This window comes from Choloepus didactylus, chromosome 10, assembly GCF_015220235.1.
Source record: "Choloepus didactylus isolate mChoDid1 chromosome 10, mChoDid1.pri, whole genome shotgun sequence".
Lineage (NCBI taxonomy): Eukaryota > Metazoa > Chordata > Mammalia > Pilosa > Megalonychidae > Choloepus > Choloepus didactylus.
In genome coordinates, this window is record NC_051316.1 from 65,754,374 (window position 1) to 65,774,009 (window position 19,636).

The window sequence follows — 19,636 nt, forward strand, 5'->3', positions numbered from 1 at the left end:
GCAACATTGTTTGTATATCTCTTCTTTCCCAAAATGGGAAACAGTTGAAATACAAATTGACAGGGCATGGATACAGAGAGTATATTTATTTAATGGTGTACTTTATACCAAACTGCTTGAACTATACAATTCATACATAAGAATGGATGAATTTAGGAACATGATATTGAGCAAAAATAGCAAGGCACAGAATACCTGTAATATGATTTAATTTATATGAAGTTCAAAAATATACTAAATTATACAATATATTAAATAGGTATATGTGTGTCTTGAAACAATAAAGAAAAGCAAGGGAAGAAAGAGGACCAAAGTTTCATGATAGAAGTTGCCCTTGAAGTGGGTAGGAAATATTAGAAGATCAGGGGATGTACAGAGGAGTTCAAAGTTGTGGGTTTCTTTGCTGGATGGTAGGCTTCTAGAGTACTCCTTTCATTCTTTATCTTTATACCTTATATACTCTCACATGTTAATTTTCTGTATATTCAGTGTTTAATTTTTTTATGAAGTAAAATAAAATCAATCAATATTACAGCTTTAAAAAATTTGAACATAGATATGTAGAGATATCCTCACTTTATTTTTCAAACTCATCAGGTTTTCATTCTATCCTTGAATCTTACCCTAATTTTTACTTTATCCCTGAGTCCTTTGGAGAGGGTTTGATAAGTAGTAAATATAGGGTTGCAAGGTAAGTTGAAATGTAAAGATCAGATGAGCATCAGTGATAGGTTAGAGATGGAATACACGTCAGGGCCCTCTAGTAAGCATGTTACTTGATAATAAGAAAACAATGTATTTCTATCATTATGTTTCTGCTTCTTGATTGGCAGAAAGATGAAGTTTGGGGGAAGTGTGCTGTTAAGACTGATTTAAGGCTTCAAATTAGTGTGTCAGGCAGACAGTAGGTGCTTAATTAATATTAGTTGGAAGAATGGATATGTTGACAGAATTTGGGGGAGTTTAGAAAAGGGGATAGATAGCAACAGGATATGGTTTTTAGCTTTAGCTTGTTAGTTTGAGGTAGCAGCAGACAACCAAAGTAGGAATATTGTGTAGAAAGTTGGAAATGTGATATTGGTGATTGGAGATAGGTCTGGATTATGGATTGGGTAGTCTTTCAGAGGTAAGACTGAAAGCCAAGGGAGTGGGTAAATTTTCTGAGAAAAAAAGATAAAGAGGGAGACTAAGAAATGAGTAGTGGGTACATCCACCAATTTAGGTATCCATTTAGAAATCTCTGGCAAGTAAGAAGAATATTCAGTTAAAAATTATAGTAGTTTTAATGTTGTGAATATTCTTTTTACGTAGCAAAGTATTTTAGTAGCAAAGCACATTTTCCATTATTATAGTTTTTAAAATGATTGGTGTCTTCATGAAATGGTATAATCATTGCTTTAAAAATATTTTTTTTTGTTAAAAAATATTTTTCCAAATCATGCTCAAATAAGAGGATAAATAGTTCCCATTTTAACTATATATGCATTTTCTTGGATTAGAATGTTTTGTAATTGTTCTCTCCTGTTACACATGTAACTTCTGAAACATTGCTCTCTGAATATTGCTTAATATCTTTGGTGTCCATTTTTTTAATGTGCATTATATTAACATGATAAGTAGCTAACATACTTGCACATTGTATTTGAAAATCCATGGGCAGATCAGAAGAAATGAGAATTGTAATAGTAGATGTTATTATGAAAGCTGTTTAATACTATTAACAATGAAAATATGAATCTTTTAAAATATGTATTTTTAGAATTACCAGACCCCTGATAATTTCAGTTTCTTCCACAGAGAGAATCAGTACTCAAACAGGAAATAAATGACCTTGTAAAAAGGAAGATTGCAAAAGATGATGAAAATGATTTCTTAAGGAATGAATTTAGTACCTTGCAGAAGAAATTTAAAGATAAAAGTCAAGAACTTAAGGTATGTTGACTTGTGCTTAGTTTTTATAGACCGTTGCTTTAAAGTCCTGCTTTAAGTTTTGTCAGCCTTTGTGGCACAGGGAGTGACAACCTTGGAGGAAAACTTGCTTTAGACTCTGCTGTATCATATAGTTTTATCACATGCAGAAACCCTGAGAAAGATGCTTTAAGGCTAAGACTCTAGGCTTTATAACTTTCAGATAAATAGTTAATGATGGAAATGGAGCTAAGAAAGTAGGAGTGTGAATATGTGGCTTCTTGTAATTAGATTCTGATGGGACTGGCATTATTAATTGATAAAACCCAGGTCTGGGAGGATATGTCTGTGTGGGTCTCAAAAATAGCTGGGGACATCATCAAAGGCAGCTTGATCAATTAATGGGCTCTTTGCAAATGTGTACTCATCAAAGCTGTCATCCAGTGAAAAAATATGACCCATCCACCTGCATGAAAAGAGGCCAATAAAAGTACACAGGTGACCTTGGCCATCAAATATAGAAGAAGCTGCTTTGAGGATTAAACTGCACAGTTTATTTTTGCTGATTAGCTCTCACCTTTCTTTCTTCTTCTTCTCTCTTTTTTTTTTTTTTTTTTTATCGGCCCTTGTGGTACTGTTCTACAGGACACCAAGGAGTGTGTACAGAGTAAGGAAGAACAAAACAGACTGGTTATAAAAAATCTGGAGGAGGAAAATAAGAAATTAAGTACATGCTGTGCTGACCTGCTAAATGACCTGGAGAAATTGAGGAAGCAGGAAGCACATTGGAGAAAAGAAAAATATGGTGTTGATGCAAAAATAAAGGTATGCAATGAGTATGGAATAAGGCTGCTAATTTGGACCTACTTCATTTAGGAAGTTTAATACATATCATTTTCTTTAAATAACAAGTTATAAATTCAAACCTACCAGTGGGGACTAGCATTAATTTATATTCCTTCACTTAAGACCCACAGCTTTTAAAAAATTGATGTTGCAAAGCAGGAAACTGACTTCAAATAGTTATTTTAAAATGTAATCATTAAAAAATAAAGAACATTGCATTTTGAAATAAAATAGGATTTGGGAAACATTTTTAGAATCATAGGTTTTGACTTTCTTGAATTAGAGCTTAAATTTATAATATAGCTAGAATTTATTGCAATATATTAAGATTGTATTTTCTAGCTCCTATAAAAGTTAAAATGTGAAAAAATGGAAAACATTAAAAAAATAGTCAGCTATAGTTCAGAAATCATTCTCTCTTTGGCGTATGAGGGCCTTATTCATAGTTTTTAAAAATTTTTATACGTATTTGGAATCAATATTTACAAAATTTTTGTATCTCATTTGGTCAGTATTTTTCAAATATTGCATTTTTTTGTGGCCTTGTTTGTGTCTTGAGAATGTTTTTATTTATTTTATTTTAATAAATTTAGTTTTTCTTTTACCATTGATTTTGTTGAAAATGCGAGAATCAAATTTTAGTGCTAATGAATACAGCAGTCACACTATATATGCATATCAAAAAGCATGTAAATAAGTAGGAATCTAAATCGATTTGAAAAGAAGTAAAACTATTTCTGTTTGCAGTTGATGTTATCTGGTGTACAGGAAATCCCAAAGAATCCACAACAAAACTACTAGAGCTAAAAATGAATTCAGCAAAGTGATGGGGTACCCCATCAACATGCAAAAATCACTTGTGTATCTGTACACCAGCAATGAACAATATGAAAGGAAATAAAACAGTGTTAGTAACAACAGAATCTTCAAGAATAAACCATCTAGGAGTAAATTTAACCAAGGACATGAAAGATTTCTACTCTGAAAACTATAAAATATTGCTGAAAAAATTAAAGAAGTCCTAAATAAATGGAAAGACATCCCATATTCATGGATTGGAAGACAGTATTGTTAAGATGTCAGCACCACCCAAAGCAATCTAAAGGTACAGTTCAGTCCCGATTAAAATACAAGCAGCCTTTTTCTTTTTTCAAGAATGAAAAAGCCAGTTATCAAATATGTACTTGCAGGAGGCCCTGAATAGCCAAAACAATCTTAAAAAAGAAAAAGTTAGAGGACTCGCACTCACTTATTCAAAGCTTACAACAAAGCTGCAGTAATCAGTATAGTGTGGTTCTTGGCATAAGGGGAGATAATAGACCAATGGAGTAGAATTGAGAGTCCAGAAATACAACTGCATATTGGTGACCCACTGATTTTCAACAAGGGTGCCAGGTGCACTCAACAGGGAAAATACAGTCTTTTATATAAATCATGCTGGGAAAACTGGTTATCCACAAATGAAAGAATGAAATAGGACGCTTACCTCACATTGTATACAAAAATTAACTCATAATGAAACAATTACCAAAATATAAGAGCTACAATCATATAACTCTTTGAAGAAAACATGAGACAATCCTCAGGACTTTAGATTTGGCAGTAAATTATTAGATGGAGATCAGAAGCACCAAGGGCAAGAAAAGAAAAAAAATAGATGAATTGGACTTCAACAAAATTTAAAAAGTATTGTACATAAAAGGACATTATCACAAAAGTGAAAACTCAGTTGACCCAGTGGGAGAAAATAGTTGCAAATTATATATCTGACAAGGGTTTAAAAATTTGTGTATTAGACCTCTTCTTCAGATATCTGAAAAATATTTAAAGGGTTGCAGCAACTGAATGAGTGCCAAATCAAGAAAATGTAACTTAAACACAGTAGGAGAAGCTTGTTGCAGGAGAAGCTTTTTGGCCTCCTGCCCATCCTCCCTGGCAGAGTGTGGAGCAGGCATGTGCTCTCACTGTGGGTCCTTGGCCCTGTTCCACAGGGAGTAGAATAACCTATATGCTCATGCCAATCTATTGGGTGGTAGTTTGAAGTACTGAACCAGGACACTTGACTCCGGCTCACTGTCCTGGAGCTTTACTTTCACCCAGAAGCACTTCTTGTGGACAGATAAAGCAGTGCAAGAAACAAATTGAAGTGGCCTCAGCAAAGATTACAGGTTTCAAGATACATAATAGAGCACATAGGGAGGGAAGGGATAAGTCGATTTCATAGGCAGTACAGGGGGCATTTGGATCCTTGTAGATGGGGAAATTCCGTTACATCATGTCTAAGACAAGACACATGTTCAGAAAGACAGAGAGGACCCTGCACTTTTTTCTTAGACTAATCTTGGTAGGAGGGTTAAAATGTGAAAGAGAACACTAGTCAATGCAAGGCCTATTTGCAGAGAGTGAAAAGTGTTTCTTTTTGCTTTTGGTTTTTTTTTTTGTTTTTTTTGTTTTTTTTGCATTGGTTTGTTTTCATTAGGTCCTGGCCCTCAGGAAAATCTCTGAATATCACTAGCTGGGTACAAACTTAGGGAACTGACAATTCAGTGACAAAATTCCAGAGTTATTACATTAAGCTCTTAGAATGTACAGATTCCAACAAAAGATTACAAGACAAACAAAGAAACAGGAAATAATGGCCTATTCAAAGGAACAGGATAAAACTTTAGAAACCATCAATGAAGATGACAAGACTTTGGACATATTGGGCAAAGATATTTTTAAATGATCTTCAATATGCCCAAACATCTAAAGGATTATGCAGAGAAAAAGCTAAAGAATATCACAAAGTGATAAACAAGCAAAATGAGAATCTCAATAAAGAGATAGAAGTTATAAAAAGGAGCCAAATAGAAATACTGGAGTTGGAGACAACAATGACTGAAATAAAAAATTCCTTATAGGGTTTCTTCAGCATTTTGGACCTTGCAGAAGAATTAGTGAACTAGAAGGTAACAATTGAAATTTTTCAGGATGAGGAACAGAAAGACAAAAAAACAAAAAACAAAAAAACGAACACAACAAAACACGAACAGTGGACAGAGCAGAGCCTAGGAGATCTGTAAGGTACTGTGCTGGTTTGGATGTATTATGTTCCCCAGAACGCCATTATCTTTGATGCAGTCTTGTGTGGGCAGGAAATGTATTACTGTTGATTGGGTTGGAGACATTTGATTGGATGTTTCCATGGAGATGTGATCACTCAACTGTGGGCGAGATCTTTCATTGGATAGTTTCCATGGAGGTGTGGCCCCGCCCATTCAGAGTGGGCCTTGATTAGTTTACTGGAGCACTGTATAAGCTCAGACAGAAGGAGGGAGCTTCCTACAGCCAATAGGGATACTTTGAAGAATGCACAGAAGCTGAGAGAGGAGCTTCAGTTTACAGAGACATTGGAAATGGCCTTTGAAAGCAGACCTTTGCTCTGGAGAAGCTAAGAGAGGACAAATACCCCAAGAGCAACTGAGAGTGACATTTTGGAAAGAAGCTGAGGAACATCCTGAGAGAAAGCCATTTTGAAACGAGAACTCTGGAGCAGATGCCAGCCACGTGCCTTCCCAGCTAACAGAGGTTTTCTGGGTGCCATTGGCCATCCTTCAGTGAAGGTACCCCCTTACCTTGGACGCTTTATGGCCTTAAGACTGTAACCTCATACCCAAATAAACCCCCTTTATAAAAGCCAGTCCGTTTCTGGTGTTTTGCATTCCGGCAGCATTAGCAAACTGGAACAAATACCGTCAAGCACTACAATATATACATGATGGGAGTCCCTGAAGGAGAAGAGAGAAAAGGGCAGAAAGACTATTCAAAGAGATAAAAGCAGAAAACTTCTCAAATTTATTAGAAGTCATGAATATACACATTAAAGAGTGCTAACAAACTCCAAGAAGGATAAACTAGAAGACAACTGTGTCCAGACACATTGTAATCAAACTGTGGAATGTCAAAAGACACAAGATTCTGAAAGCTGAAAGAGAAAAGCAACCTGTCATATACAAGGGAGCTCCAATAAGATTAAGTACCGGTTTCTCATTAGCAACTATGGAGTCAAGAAAGCAGTGGAACAAAGTATTTAAAATGCTTAGAGAAAATAACTGCCAACCAAGAATGTTGTATCTTGTGAGACTGTCTTTCAAACAAGAGGGAGAGATTGACATTCTCAGCTAAACAAAAGCTGAGAGAGTCGTCGCTACTAGACTTACCCTACAAGCAATGCAAAAGAAGGTGCTTCAGTTGGAAAAAAAGGACAACAGACAGTAGATGGAGGCAGCATAAAGAAATAAAGATTTCCAGTAAAGGTAACTACATGGGTAATTATAAATTCTAGTACTATTATCGTATTTTTGACATGTACTCTTTACTTCTACAGGTTCCAAAATGTAAGTGCATAAAAAATGATGATAAATCTATGGTTTTGGACATACATATATGAAGATATAAATTGTAAGAAGTACAATAAAAAGGTAGGGGTTCAGGAGTAATAGGATCATAGTTCATGTATGCTATTGAAGTTAAATTGGTATCAAATTAAACGTGCTTGTTATAGATTTAGGATGTTAAATTTAAGCCCCATGGTAACTATTTACAAAATATCTGAAAATTATAGGCAGAAGTAAATGAGAAGGGGCTAAAAATGGTTCATCACGAAAATGAAATAAATGATGATACTGTGAACCATTGATTACACACTTGGATGATTATCTGGTATGTGAATATATCGCAATAAAATTGCATTAAAAATGTAAAAGTAGGCATAAATGGAAGAACTGAGGGATTAAAAAGGTGTAAGACTTGCAAAAACTAAATAAAAATGGCCGAAGAAATCCTTGCATTATCAGTAGTTTCTTTTAATTTGATAGATTAAACTGTCCAGTCAAAAGGCAGAGGTTGGTATAATGAATAAAAAAGCATGGGCAACAATATGCCCATTTACAAGAGATTCACCTTAAATTCAAAGACATAAATAGCTTGAAAGTGAAAGGAACTGGGGTAGCTATATTAATACCAGATAAAGTAGACTTTAAGAAAAAAACTGTTACAAGGGACAAAGTAGGACCTTACATACTGATAAAGAGGTCAGTAAAAAAGAAGATACAACAATTTTAAATATATTTGCACTGAGCAGCAGAGCTGCAAACTATATAAGCAAATATTAATAGGAGGACATCATCACACCACTTTCAATAATAGATGGAATTTCTAGACAGACAGTCAATATGGAAATGTAAGACTTGAATGGCAATATAAACAAACTAGACCTAATAGTCATGTATAGAATACTGCATCCCAAAACAGCAGAACACACACACTCTTCTGTAGTACACATGGGTCATTCACCAGGATACACAATATGGTAGATCACAATTCAAGTCTCAATAAATTTTAAAATATCAAAATCGTACATGTATTTTCTCTGATCACAATGGAATAAGGCTAGATATTACTAATAGAGGGAGAATGGGAAAACACTCCAATATATGGATATGAAACAAAACAATTTTAAACAGCCAATGAGTTGAAGAGGAAATCACAAGAGAAATTAGGAAATTTCTTGAAGTGAATAAAAAAACACATACGTATCAAAACTTATGGGATGCAACAAAGGTAGTGCTTTCCGATCAGAGGCCTAACTTCACATTTGGAGGAACTGTTTAATAAAAAGCACAGACCATTACCAAAGTGAGCAAAAGGAATAGAATTACAAAGATTAGGCCGAAAAGATAAAAAATAAAGAATTAAAAAACAATAGAGCAACAAAAACAAGTTTTTCTTTGAAAAGATCAATAAAATTGACAAATCTTTAGCTGGATTGACAAAGAAAAAGGAGAGAGGACATAAATAAAATCATAAATGGATGGGAGACAGAACAACTGACCACAAAAATACAAAGAATTATAAGAGGTTACTGTGAATAATTGCATGCCGGCAAATTAGATAAACTGGATAAAATCAACAAATTCCTACAAACACACAAACTACCTACAGTGCCTTCAGTAGAAATAGAAGATCTCAACAGAGGAATAACATAAAGAGATTGATTCAGTAATAAAAACTCTACCAAACAAAGAAAAGCCCAGAAACAGATGGCTTCACTGGTAAATTTTACCAAATATTCAAAGAAGAATTAACACTTGTTCTGCTTAAACTGTTCCAAAAAATTGAAGAGGACAAAACACTTTGTAATGGATTCTATGAGGCCACCATCTCCCTAATATCAAGGCTGTATAAAGATATCACAAGAAAAGAAAATTACAGACCAATACCCTTTATAAATATGGGTGCAAAAATCCTCCACAAAATACTAGCAAACTGAGTGCAAAGTCTATTAAAAAATCATACACCATGATGAAGTGGGATTTATCCCAGGAATGCAAAGGTGGCTAAAAACAAGAAAATCAGTTCGTCTAAAACATCACACTAATAGAGCAAAAGAAAAAAAAAAATCAAATGATCATCTCCATGATATAGAAAAGGCTTTTGACAAACTCTAGCACCCCTTCTTGATAAAAATACTCAGAAAAGGAGGAATAGAAGGAAACATCCTAAACATGATAAGGGGTATATATATAAAACCCTCTGGTAACATCATAGTCAATTGTGAAAGACTGAAAGCTTTTCCTTTAAGATCAGGAAAAAGACAAGGATGCCCACTATCACCGCTGTTATTGAACATGTTTATACAGAGCAGTTACGGAAGAAAAAGAAATAAAAGACATCCAGACTGGAAAGGAAGAAATAAATCTTTCCCTATTTGAAAATATGATCCTATGTATAGAAAATAATGAAAGAAAAAAAAACCCACAATAAAGCCACTAGACCTAATAAATGAATTCAAAGAATATATGGGGTACAGATCAACATGCAAAAATCATTGTTTTTTCCATACACTGGTAATGAACTATCTGAAGAAGAAATCAAGAAAAAAATTCCATTTATAATAACAAAAAGAATTAAATATCTAGGAATAAATTTAAGCAAGGATCCTAACAGGTGTGTACGTGGAAAACTACAAAATATTGCTGAAAGAAATTAAAGATTACCTAAATGTATGGAAGGAAATTCTGTGTTCATGATTTGAAAACAAAATATTTTAAGATGTCAGTTCTGCCCAAAGCAATTTACACATTTCAATGCAATCCCAATTGTGGTGGTTTGCAGCTATGTACCTCAGAAAATCGTATTCTTAAACTTCATCCATTCCTGTGAGTGTGAATCTTTATAAATAGGATCTTTTGATGAGGATACTTCAGATAAGATATGGCCCAGGGTGGGTCTTAATTCTATTGCTAGAGGCCTTATAGGAAAGGTCACAGAGAGAGAAAAAGCCACAGAGGTTACAACTAAAAGCTGAAAGTCAACAGAACCAGAAAACAGGGAGAGGCCAGGAGTGACTGCCATGTGCATTGCCATGTGATAGAGGAGGAGCCCAGGGCAAAGGATCATCAGCATCAAACCCCAGAATGCCAGCCTGGGCAGAAAGCATCACCTTGATGATGCCTTGATTTGGACTCTTCCTGTCCTCAAAACTGTGAGCCAATAAGTTCTCATTGTTTAAGCCAGTCCATTGCATGGTATTTGCTTTAACAACGAGGAAACTAAAACACCAGTCAAAACTCCAACAGCCTTTTTTTGCAGAAATGGGAAAGCCATTCACCGAATTCATATGAAAGGATAGTTGTCCCTGAATACACTTCCTGATTTTAAAATGTTTTACAAGTCTACAGTAATCAAAACAGTATGGTACTGGCATAAGGACAGACATATATGAATGGAACCAAATAAATCCTCACCTCTATGGCCAGTTGATTTTTGGCAAGGTTTCCAAGTCTGCTCAAAGGGAAAAGAACAGTCTCTTCAACACATGGTGCTGGGAAAACTGGATAGCCATCTGCAAAATATGAGCATGGATCCCTACCTTATACCATATACAAAAATTAACTCAATATGGATCACAGACCTAAATATAAGAACCAAAACCATAAAACTCCCAAATTGTATAGGGAAACATCTTTGGGAACTTGCATTAGGCAATGGTTTCTTGGACTTTATACCAAAAAGCACAAGCCACAAAGGGAAAAAATGATAAATAGGACTTCATTGAAATCAAACACCTTTACACATGAAAAGATTTTGTCAAGAAAGTAAAAAGACAATTTAAAAAATGGTAGAAAAAATTTGGAAACCATATATCAGATAAGGGCTTAATATCCAGAATCATAAAGAATTCCTACAACTCAACAACAGAAAGACAAACAACCCAATTAAAAAATGGTCAAAAGAGTTGTATCAGTATTTCTTCAAAGAAGGTAAGATATACAAATGGCCAATAAATATGTTTAAAAAATGCTCTACATATTTAGTCATTAGGGAAATGCAAATCAAAGCAATGACATACCATTTCACACCCACTGGAATGGCTACTATTAAAAAAACAACAAAACAAAAATTTTCGAGTTGATGTGGAGAAATAGGAATCCTCATTCATTGTTGATGGGAATGTACAATGGTGTGGCCTCTGTAGAAAACAGTCTGCAGTTCTTCAGAAAGTTAGGTATGGAATTACCATACAACCTCGCAATCCCAGTTATATACCAAGAAGAATTGAGAGCAGTGACTTGAACAGGTATTTTCACACCAGTGTTCATGGTGGCATTATTCACAGTTGCCAAAGGTTGAGAAAACCCAAGTGTCCATCAACAGATGAATGGATAAACATAATGTTGTATATACATACGATATATTCTGCCCAAAATGGGTTGACAACAACATGGATGAACCTTGAAATATTGTGTTGAGACGCAAAAGGTGAGATGTTATGATCTTACTTACATGAAATAATTAGAGTATGCAAATTCATCGAGTCGAAAACTAGAATATTGGTTATCAGGGGTTGAGAGTGGCTGCGGAAGGAGGAGTTAACGCTCAATGGATACACAGAGTCTGTTGGAGTAATGAAAAGTTTTGGTAATGGAGGGTGGGGAAGACAGCAAAAGATTGTGAATGTACTTAACACAGTGAATTATATATTCAAAATAGGTTAAAATGGGAACTTTTAGGTTTTATATATATATATATGTTAGAATTTTAAAGAAGTATTGTATAACACAGAGGGAGCCCTGATATAAACTATAGAGTAGAGGTAATAACATGATTAAGATAATATTGTTTCATCAATTGTCACAAAATTACAACTTTACTGCAGAAAGCAATCATAGGGAAGATGGTGCCTGTGTGGGATTATTGGAAACTCTATATTCTCTGCTTGATTTTTCCACAAATCTATAACTACTCTTTAAAAAAAAATCCATGCATTGTCGGTGGATATGTAACTGTTGTAGTTTTCAGGGAAATAGTTTTACAGTTTCTCAGAAAACTATTATATGGTGGGGCAATTCCACTCCTAGTTATATATCCAAAAGAATGGAAAATAGAGCTTCAAACAGATTCTTGTACATCATTGTTCATAACAGCATTATCACAATAGCAAAAAGGTAAAAACAACCCAAATGTCCATAAAAGAATAGGTAAACAAAATGTGGTATGTACATACAATGGAATATTATCAGCCATAAAAAGGAATGAAAGTCTGATACAGGCTACTACATGGATGTACCTTGAAAACACTATGGTAAGTTAAATTAGGCACAAAAGGACAAATACTGCATGATTCCACTTGTATGAAATATCTCATATAAGCAAATTCATAGAGTCAGAAACAAGATTAGTGGTTACAAGGGCCTGGGAGAGGAAGAGAATGCGAATCATTGCTCATTAGGTGCAGAGTTTCTGTTTGGGGTGATGAAAAAGTTTTGGTGATGGATGCTGATGATAGTAATACAACATTGCGAATGTAACTAATGCCACTAAGTTTTCCAATTAAAAATGGTGTAAATGGCAAATTTTATGTTTATATATATATATAAATTTCATTCTGATAACATATATATGTATACATGTATATAAACAGACATATATACATATACATATACATATATATATATGTTACCAGAATAAAATTTTAAAAAATGGATACCATTTGGCATCCATTATGTTGAGCATAATAAAAATGGTACACAATTATATGTGCTGGCTATGATGTGGAGAAACTGGAACCCTCATGCACTTCTGGTTGTAGTATAAAATGGTTCAGCTGCTGTTAAGCAAACAGTTGCCACATGACTCAGTAATCTACTTTCTAGATATATACACAAGAGAAATGTAAAAATATGCACATGCAAAAACTCATATCAGTTTTCATAGCAGCATTATTTATAATGGTTAAGTGGAAACAACACAGACGTCTATTAATTTCTGAATGGATAAAGAAAATATAGCATATCTATACAATGGAATATTATTCAGCCATATAAAGGAATGAAGTACGAATATTTGCTAAAACATAGACAAACCTAGATAAATCTGGAAAACATTATGTAAAGTTGAAGAAGCTAGTCACAAATAACACCGATACTACAATTTTATATATGAAATATTCAGACTAGGCAGATCAATAGAGCAGATGAGTCAGTTAGTAAATTAGTCAACTCCTAGGGCTGATGGATTGAGGGAAAATGGAGAATGGCTGCTGAAACCTGTGAGTTTTTTCAGGGGCAAGAAAAATATTTAAAAATTGTGGTGATGATAGTGAAGTCTAACTGGATTAATTGTATTATACAGGCATAGCTTGGAAATATTAAGGGTTCGGTTCCAGACCACCACGTTAAAGCAAATGTTGTAATAAAGTGAGTCACACAAATATTTTTGGTTTCCCCATGCATATAAAAGTTATGCTTACACTATACTGAAGTCTAGTTAAGTGTGCAATAGCCTTCTGTCTAAAAAAACAATGTACATATCTTAATTTAAAATACTTTATTATTAAAAAAGGCTAGCCATCATTTGAGACTTCTATAAGTCATAGTCTTTTTACTAGTGTGTCTTTTGATGGTGAATCTTGCCGTAATGTTGAGGACTGCTGACTGATCAGGGTGGTGGTTGCTGAAGGTTTGGGTGATTGTGACAATTTCTTAAGATAACAATGAAGTTTGCTGCATCAGTTGACTTTTCCTTTCATGAAAATTTCTCTGTAGTGTGCAGTGCTGTTTGATAGCATTTTTCCCGCAGTAGAATTTCTTTCAAAATTGGAGATGGTTCTTGAAAACCCTTGGTGCTTTAGCAACAAAGTTATGTAATCTTCTAATCCTTTGTTGTCATTTCAACAATATCACAGCATCTTCACAGGAGTAGATTCCATCTCAAGAACCACTTTCTTTGCTCACGAAACAACTCATCCGTTCAAGTTTTATCATGAGATTACAGCAATTCAGTTACGTCTTCAGGCTTCCACTTCTAATTCTAGTTGTTTTGCTGTTTCTCCCACATCTCTAGTAACATGTCAATGAACAGTAATATTTTTTTTAATTTTTTTTTTATTAAATTCAGTTTTATTAAAATACATTCACACACCATACAATCCTCCATGGTATACAATCCACTGTCGACAGTATGATAACACAGTTATGTGTTCATCACCACAATCTGTCTCTGAACATTTTCCTTCCATCAGAAAGAACCAGAACAAGAATAAAAAATAAAAGTGAAAAAAGAACACCCAGATCATCCCCCATCCCACCCCATTTATCCTTTAGTTTTTATCCCCATTTTTCTACTCATCCATACACTAGATAAGGGGGTGCGATCCACAAGTCTTCACAATCACACTGTCACCTCTTGTATCTACATTATTATATAATTGTCTTCAGGAGTCCAGACTGCTGGGTTGGAGTTTGGTAGTTTCAGGTATTTACTTCTAGCTATTCCAATACATTAAAGCCTAAGAGGTGTTATCTATATAGTGCGTAAGAATGTCCACCAGCGTGACCTCTCGACTCCATTTGAAATCTCTCAGCCACTGAAACTATTTCATCTCATTTTGCATCCCCCTTTTGGTCAAGAAGATACTCTCAGTCCCACGATGCTGGGTCCACATTCATCCCTGGGAGTCATATTCTGCATTGCCAGGGAGATTTACACCCCTGGGAGTCGGGTCCCACGTGGGGGGGGGGCGCAGTGAGTTCACCTGTCGAGATGGCTCAGTTAGAGAGAGAGAGGGCCACATCTGAGCAACAAAGAGGCACTCAGGGGGAGACTCTTAGGCACCATTACATACAACTGTAGACTCTCCTTTGTGGTGATGAGCCTCATAAGAGCAAGTCCCATGCTCGAGGGCTCAGCACATCAAACCGCCAGTCCCGATGCTCGTGACAACATCAACACCAGTCCAGGTGAGGATGTCCGACACATCTGCACCTTCCCCCAGATCCTCGGGGCTGGGGAGGGGGAAGCTGTAAATGTATTTTTTATTGTCTGCCCAAATTACTCTAGGATGTGTCACTATTTCACTCCAGCCTATACTAACCTACCGTATCTCACTTCCTATTCAAAGTTCCATGCAATTATGGTGTCTGAACAAATCGACTGTAGAGTCCTACACCCCTTTCTTAACTCCCCATTGCCCCTTCACCCACTTCTCGTAACCCATACTCCACTTTTCATCTCTATGGCCATATTCTCTGATACTTTCTTTTTGTTTACCATGGGGCTTAAATTTAACCTCTTAAATCTATAACAATCTTGTTTTTCTTTGATACCAACTTAACTTCAATAGGGCACATAAACTATGTTCCTTTACTCCTCCATTTCCCCACCTTTATGTAGTTCTTGTCAAAAATTACATATTTTACATTGAGTCCAAAACCACTGATTTATCATTACAGTTTATGTATTTTAGATCCTGTAGGAAGTAAATAGTGGAGTTACAAATCAAAAATACAGTAGTATTGGTATTTATATTTACCATGTGATCTTTACTGGAAATCTATATTTCTTCATGTGGTTCCAGTCAATTGTTTAGTGTCCCTTCCTTTCAGGTTGCTCAGTTCCCTTTAGCATTTCTCAAAGGACTGATCTATTGGTGATGAAGTCCCTCAGCTTTTGATTATCCAGGGATGTTTTCATCTCCCCCTCATTTTTACCCTCAAGTTGTTTGTGAATTTTCTAAGTCTCTGATGGTTATTGACTTCTATTTGTATTCCATTGTGGTCAGAGAATGTGCTTTGAATAAATTCAATTTTTTAAAAAAAATTTATTGAGGCTTGTTTTATGTCCCAGCACATGGGCTGTTCTGGAGAAAGATCCGTGATCACTAGAGAAGAATGTGTGTCCTCGTGATTTGGGATGTAATGATCCATATGTGTCTGTTAAATTTCTCTATATCTTTCTCTCCTTTCTCTGTTTTACTGTTGGTAGGCCTCCCTTTAGTATCTGAAGTAAGGCAGGTCTTTTGTTAGCAAAATCTCTCAGTATTTGTTTGTGAAAAATTTAAGCTCTCCCTCAAATTGGAAGGAGAGTTTTGCTGGATAAAATATTCTTGGTTGTAAATTTTTCTCTCTCAGAATTTTAAATGTGTCATGCCACTGCCTTCACGCCTCCAAGGTGGCCGCTGAGTAGTTACTACTTAGTGTTATGTTGTTTTCTTTGTATGTGGTGAATTGCTTTTCTCTTGCTGCTTTCAGAACTTGCTCCTTCTCTTCAGTATTTGACAGTGTGATCAGAATATGTCTTGGCATGGGTTTATTTGGATTTATTCTATTTGGAGTTTGCTGGGCATTTATGCTTTGTGTATTTATATTGTGTAGAGGGTTTGGAAGTTTTCTCCAATGATTTCTTTGAATACTCTTTCTAGACCTTTACCCTTCTCTTCACCTTCTGGGCACCAATGAGTCTTAAATTTGGATGTTTTATTGTATGTATTGTATCCCTGAGATCCATTTTTATTTTTTCAATTTTTCCCCCATTCTTTCTTTTGTTCTTTCATTTTCCTTTCTGTGGTCCTTGAGGATGCTGAGTGGTTGTTCAGCTTCTTCTGATCTTGTATTTTGAGTATCCAGAGTCTTTTTAATTTGGCCATTTTTTTTTTTTGTTTCCGTAAGATCTTCTATTTTTTTATTTATTCTTGAAATTTCTTCTTTATGCTCTTCTAGGGTCTTCTTCGTGTCCTTTATATCCTGTGCATGCTCTTCTTCATGTCCTTGATATCCTGTGCCATGCTCTCATTGTTTGACTTTCATTCTTTGATTAATTGCGCCAAGTACTGTGTCTCTTCTGATCTTTTGATTTGGGTGTTTGGGTTTGGGTTCTCCATATCGTCTGGTTTTATCGTATGCTTTAAGATTTTCTGTTGTTTTTGGCCTCTTAGCATTTGGTTTACTTGATAGGGTTCTTTCAAGGTCTATAAAATACAGATCTCTAATTTGTCAGATCTGCAGCTTGGTGGCATACACTTTCTGTAACGAACCAGCAGATGGCATCCACGAGTCACATGTTCCCCTCAAGTCAGTTCTCCCCAACTTTGTCTTTGTGGTGTGTGGGGGTCTGATTCTTGTGGGGTTCAATCGGTGTACCATGTTTGGGTGTGTTGTTGGTGCTGTCTGTCCTGAATGTGTGGCGTGTATCTGGGTGGTTAGGGAGGCAGGGCAGCTTTAATAATCAAAAACTCCTAGGTGTTCCCAGAGATTTAAAGCTGTTGCAAGAGTCCAAGCCTTCACCTCAGTCCCGCCACAGATCGTCTCTGCTGCTGACCCACAAGTCCCTGGCACTGGCGTAGGGTTCCTGGGATTTCTGAGTGGGTCCCCCTTCTCAGCCGTGCTCTTCCAGGACCCCTGCCGAGGGAAGGCTGTGCCATGTCACAAGTGTGCGCCGGCCCTCCAGGGAAGCCCTGGGCCATGCAGGGGCGGTCCCAGCCTGCTGTAAAGATGGTTGAATGGGGTGTGTTAATTTCCCCCTCTTCACACAGCTCCTCCTTCCCAGCTCCGGGATAATTAGGTGTAGGTGCCCTGAAGGCCACTGTCCACGGCCAATATTGTGGCTTGTGTGTGGTGCTGCGGGAATCACTCCCCATCACACTGGGTTTCTTGGTGTGTCTCTGGGCTGTGGGTCCAGCCCCAGGCGGGAGCGTCCCCAGCCTGCCGGGGAGATGGTTGCAAGGGGCACGGTTTCTTCCTCCTTTTGGCTCCCCTCTGACCCCCTAGCCCCAAGACAATCAGCAGTGGGTGTGGGTAGGGCTATCCTCCATGCCAGACACCAAGGTGTTGGGAGAGCCCGCTCCTGCCGTGCGTCACTGCGCTGTTCTCACCATTGTGTCTGCACTCGGTCTCAGGTTTGTTTTTTTGTTTTTTTTTTTTCTAAAAAGAACTAGTCCATCTCCAAATGCCAGCCCACGGTTTCCCCACACCGCAGCGCAGCCGCCGGACTTTCAGCCAGCTCACTCACTTGTTTCAGCATGCAGAGTCCTGGTTTTACCAAATGCATGATCCCTGTGGATTTAGCACACCTTGTCTGGCTGGTGCGTCGCTGGAACTGGTGTTCTGGGTCACTTTCTGGCTTTTATCTAGTATTTTTCATGGAGGTGTTTTTTTTGCCCTGTCTTACCTAGCCATCATGGTGGGTTCTCCTTCTGCCATTTATTCTTGATTGCATTTTATGTTTTTTTTTAATTTGTTTTGTCTAGGTTTTTAAGCTTATTGGAAAACTTGTTCTAATTTGTTTTAGTATTTTCTAATGATATAAAAACATCTTTATCTGTCTGAAGTAGACTTCTGGGTTTTTGTTTTCAAACTCATGCCTTCTCTGTTGTGCCTTGTCATGGTGTATTGTACCACTGTTTACCTATTTGCTTTGGCCACATCCCTGGACAACCTTTAAAAGACTTTTTCTCTGCTACACCATAGACAATTTATCAAACTTTCCTGTTATTTCTGCCTTCACAATATATCCCAAATCTGACTCTCTTCACCACCTCTTCTGATGTCACCTCTCAAGCCACTATCAGGCTTTATTTGGATTGTTGTAACTTTTTAATTTGTCTCTCAGTTCTCTCCTTGCCACCAGTGATCACTTTTCACATGGCAGCCTGATTTTTCCGTTTTTATTTCATAATATTTATCTATTTTAAGATGTTAAATAAATTTATTTTAAAGTCATTTTCAGATGTTCCTAATACTTGCATTTTACTAGGATGGTGTTTATCTCCTTATCATTCATTCACATCATTGACTCTCTTTTTGAGAGAGGTTTCATTTTGAGTTGGAATGTTTTATTGGTCCTTCCCCACCACCCTAGTGCTCTTCTGTCCCTGTTAAGCAGTTTTGAGGTCCCTGGCTTTCTTGGGTTCCCCAGTCTGGAAATAGGTCTTTTTTTTTGACCTGGTTGGGGACTCTTGTCCCTTGCTAATATTTGGTATGTTAAATTGAATACTTGAGGTAGTGGGCAGCTTTGCCAATATTTTTTTCTTTAAAATATCACTTTAGCTACTACAGGGTGGATAAATGGGGTGTGGGAACTTGGTAAGAGTAGTTTCTAGTGTTTGACATAATGCATGGTGCCCATTTTTGAAATAGTGAATGTGAAGTTTTTTGTGAGCACTTAATTTTCTATGAAAAAGAATTAAACTTAAATTTATAATCTATTTTTAGGAAATATATGTTTTAACACTATAATATCAATTTTGTAAATTGTTTTAGAGAGAAAAAAGATTTAGAGAATGTCAGTAGGAAATGGCCAACTTTGAAGAACTTCAGGTGATATTTCACCAATATCAAGAGAACCCAGTGAATGATTTGAGTCTCAAACCTAGAAAGTTAATGATATCTTTGTTTGCTTTTTTTTCCTGACTGTATCAGTGTTTGTGTTGAAAATAGAGGAAACAGGAAAATAATGAACTATCTGACATTTGTTCTGATTGATATTTAAGTAATTAAGCTATTTGTTCATTTAATTAACTTCTTATTGCATAATAATTTATTGTAATTTTAGTAACACATTC

The 19,636-nt window shown here is 36.1% G+C and overlaps 1 protein-coding gene across 1 annotated transcript in view; it reads left to right on the forward strand.

Annotated features, from left to right (window-relative positions):
• The window catches only part of CNTLN (centlein), a 421,047-nt gene that overhangs the window by 103,732 nt on the left and 297,679 nt on the right, over nt 1–19,636 (forward strand). Inside the window, 2 exon segments of the mRNA XM_037797049.1 lie at nt 1,798–1,932; nt 2,554–2,733. Of these exon segments, the coding sequence (XP_037652977.1) occupies nt 1,798–1,932; nt 2,554–2,733 (315 nt within the window).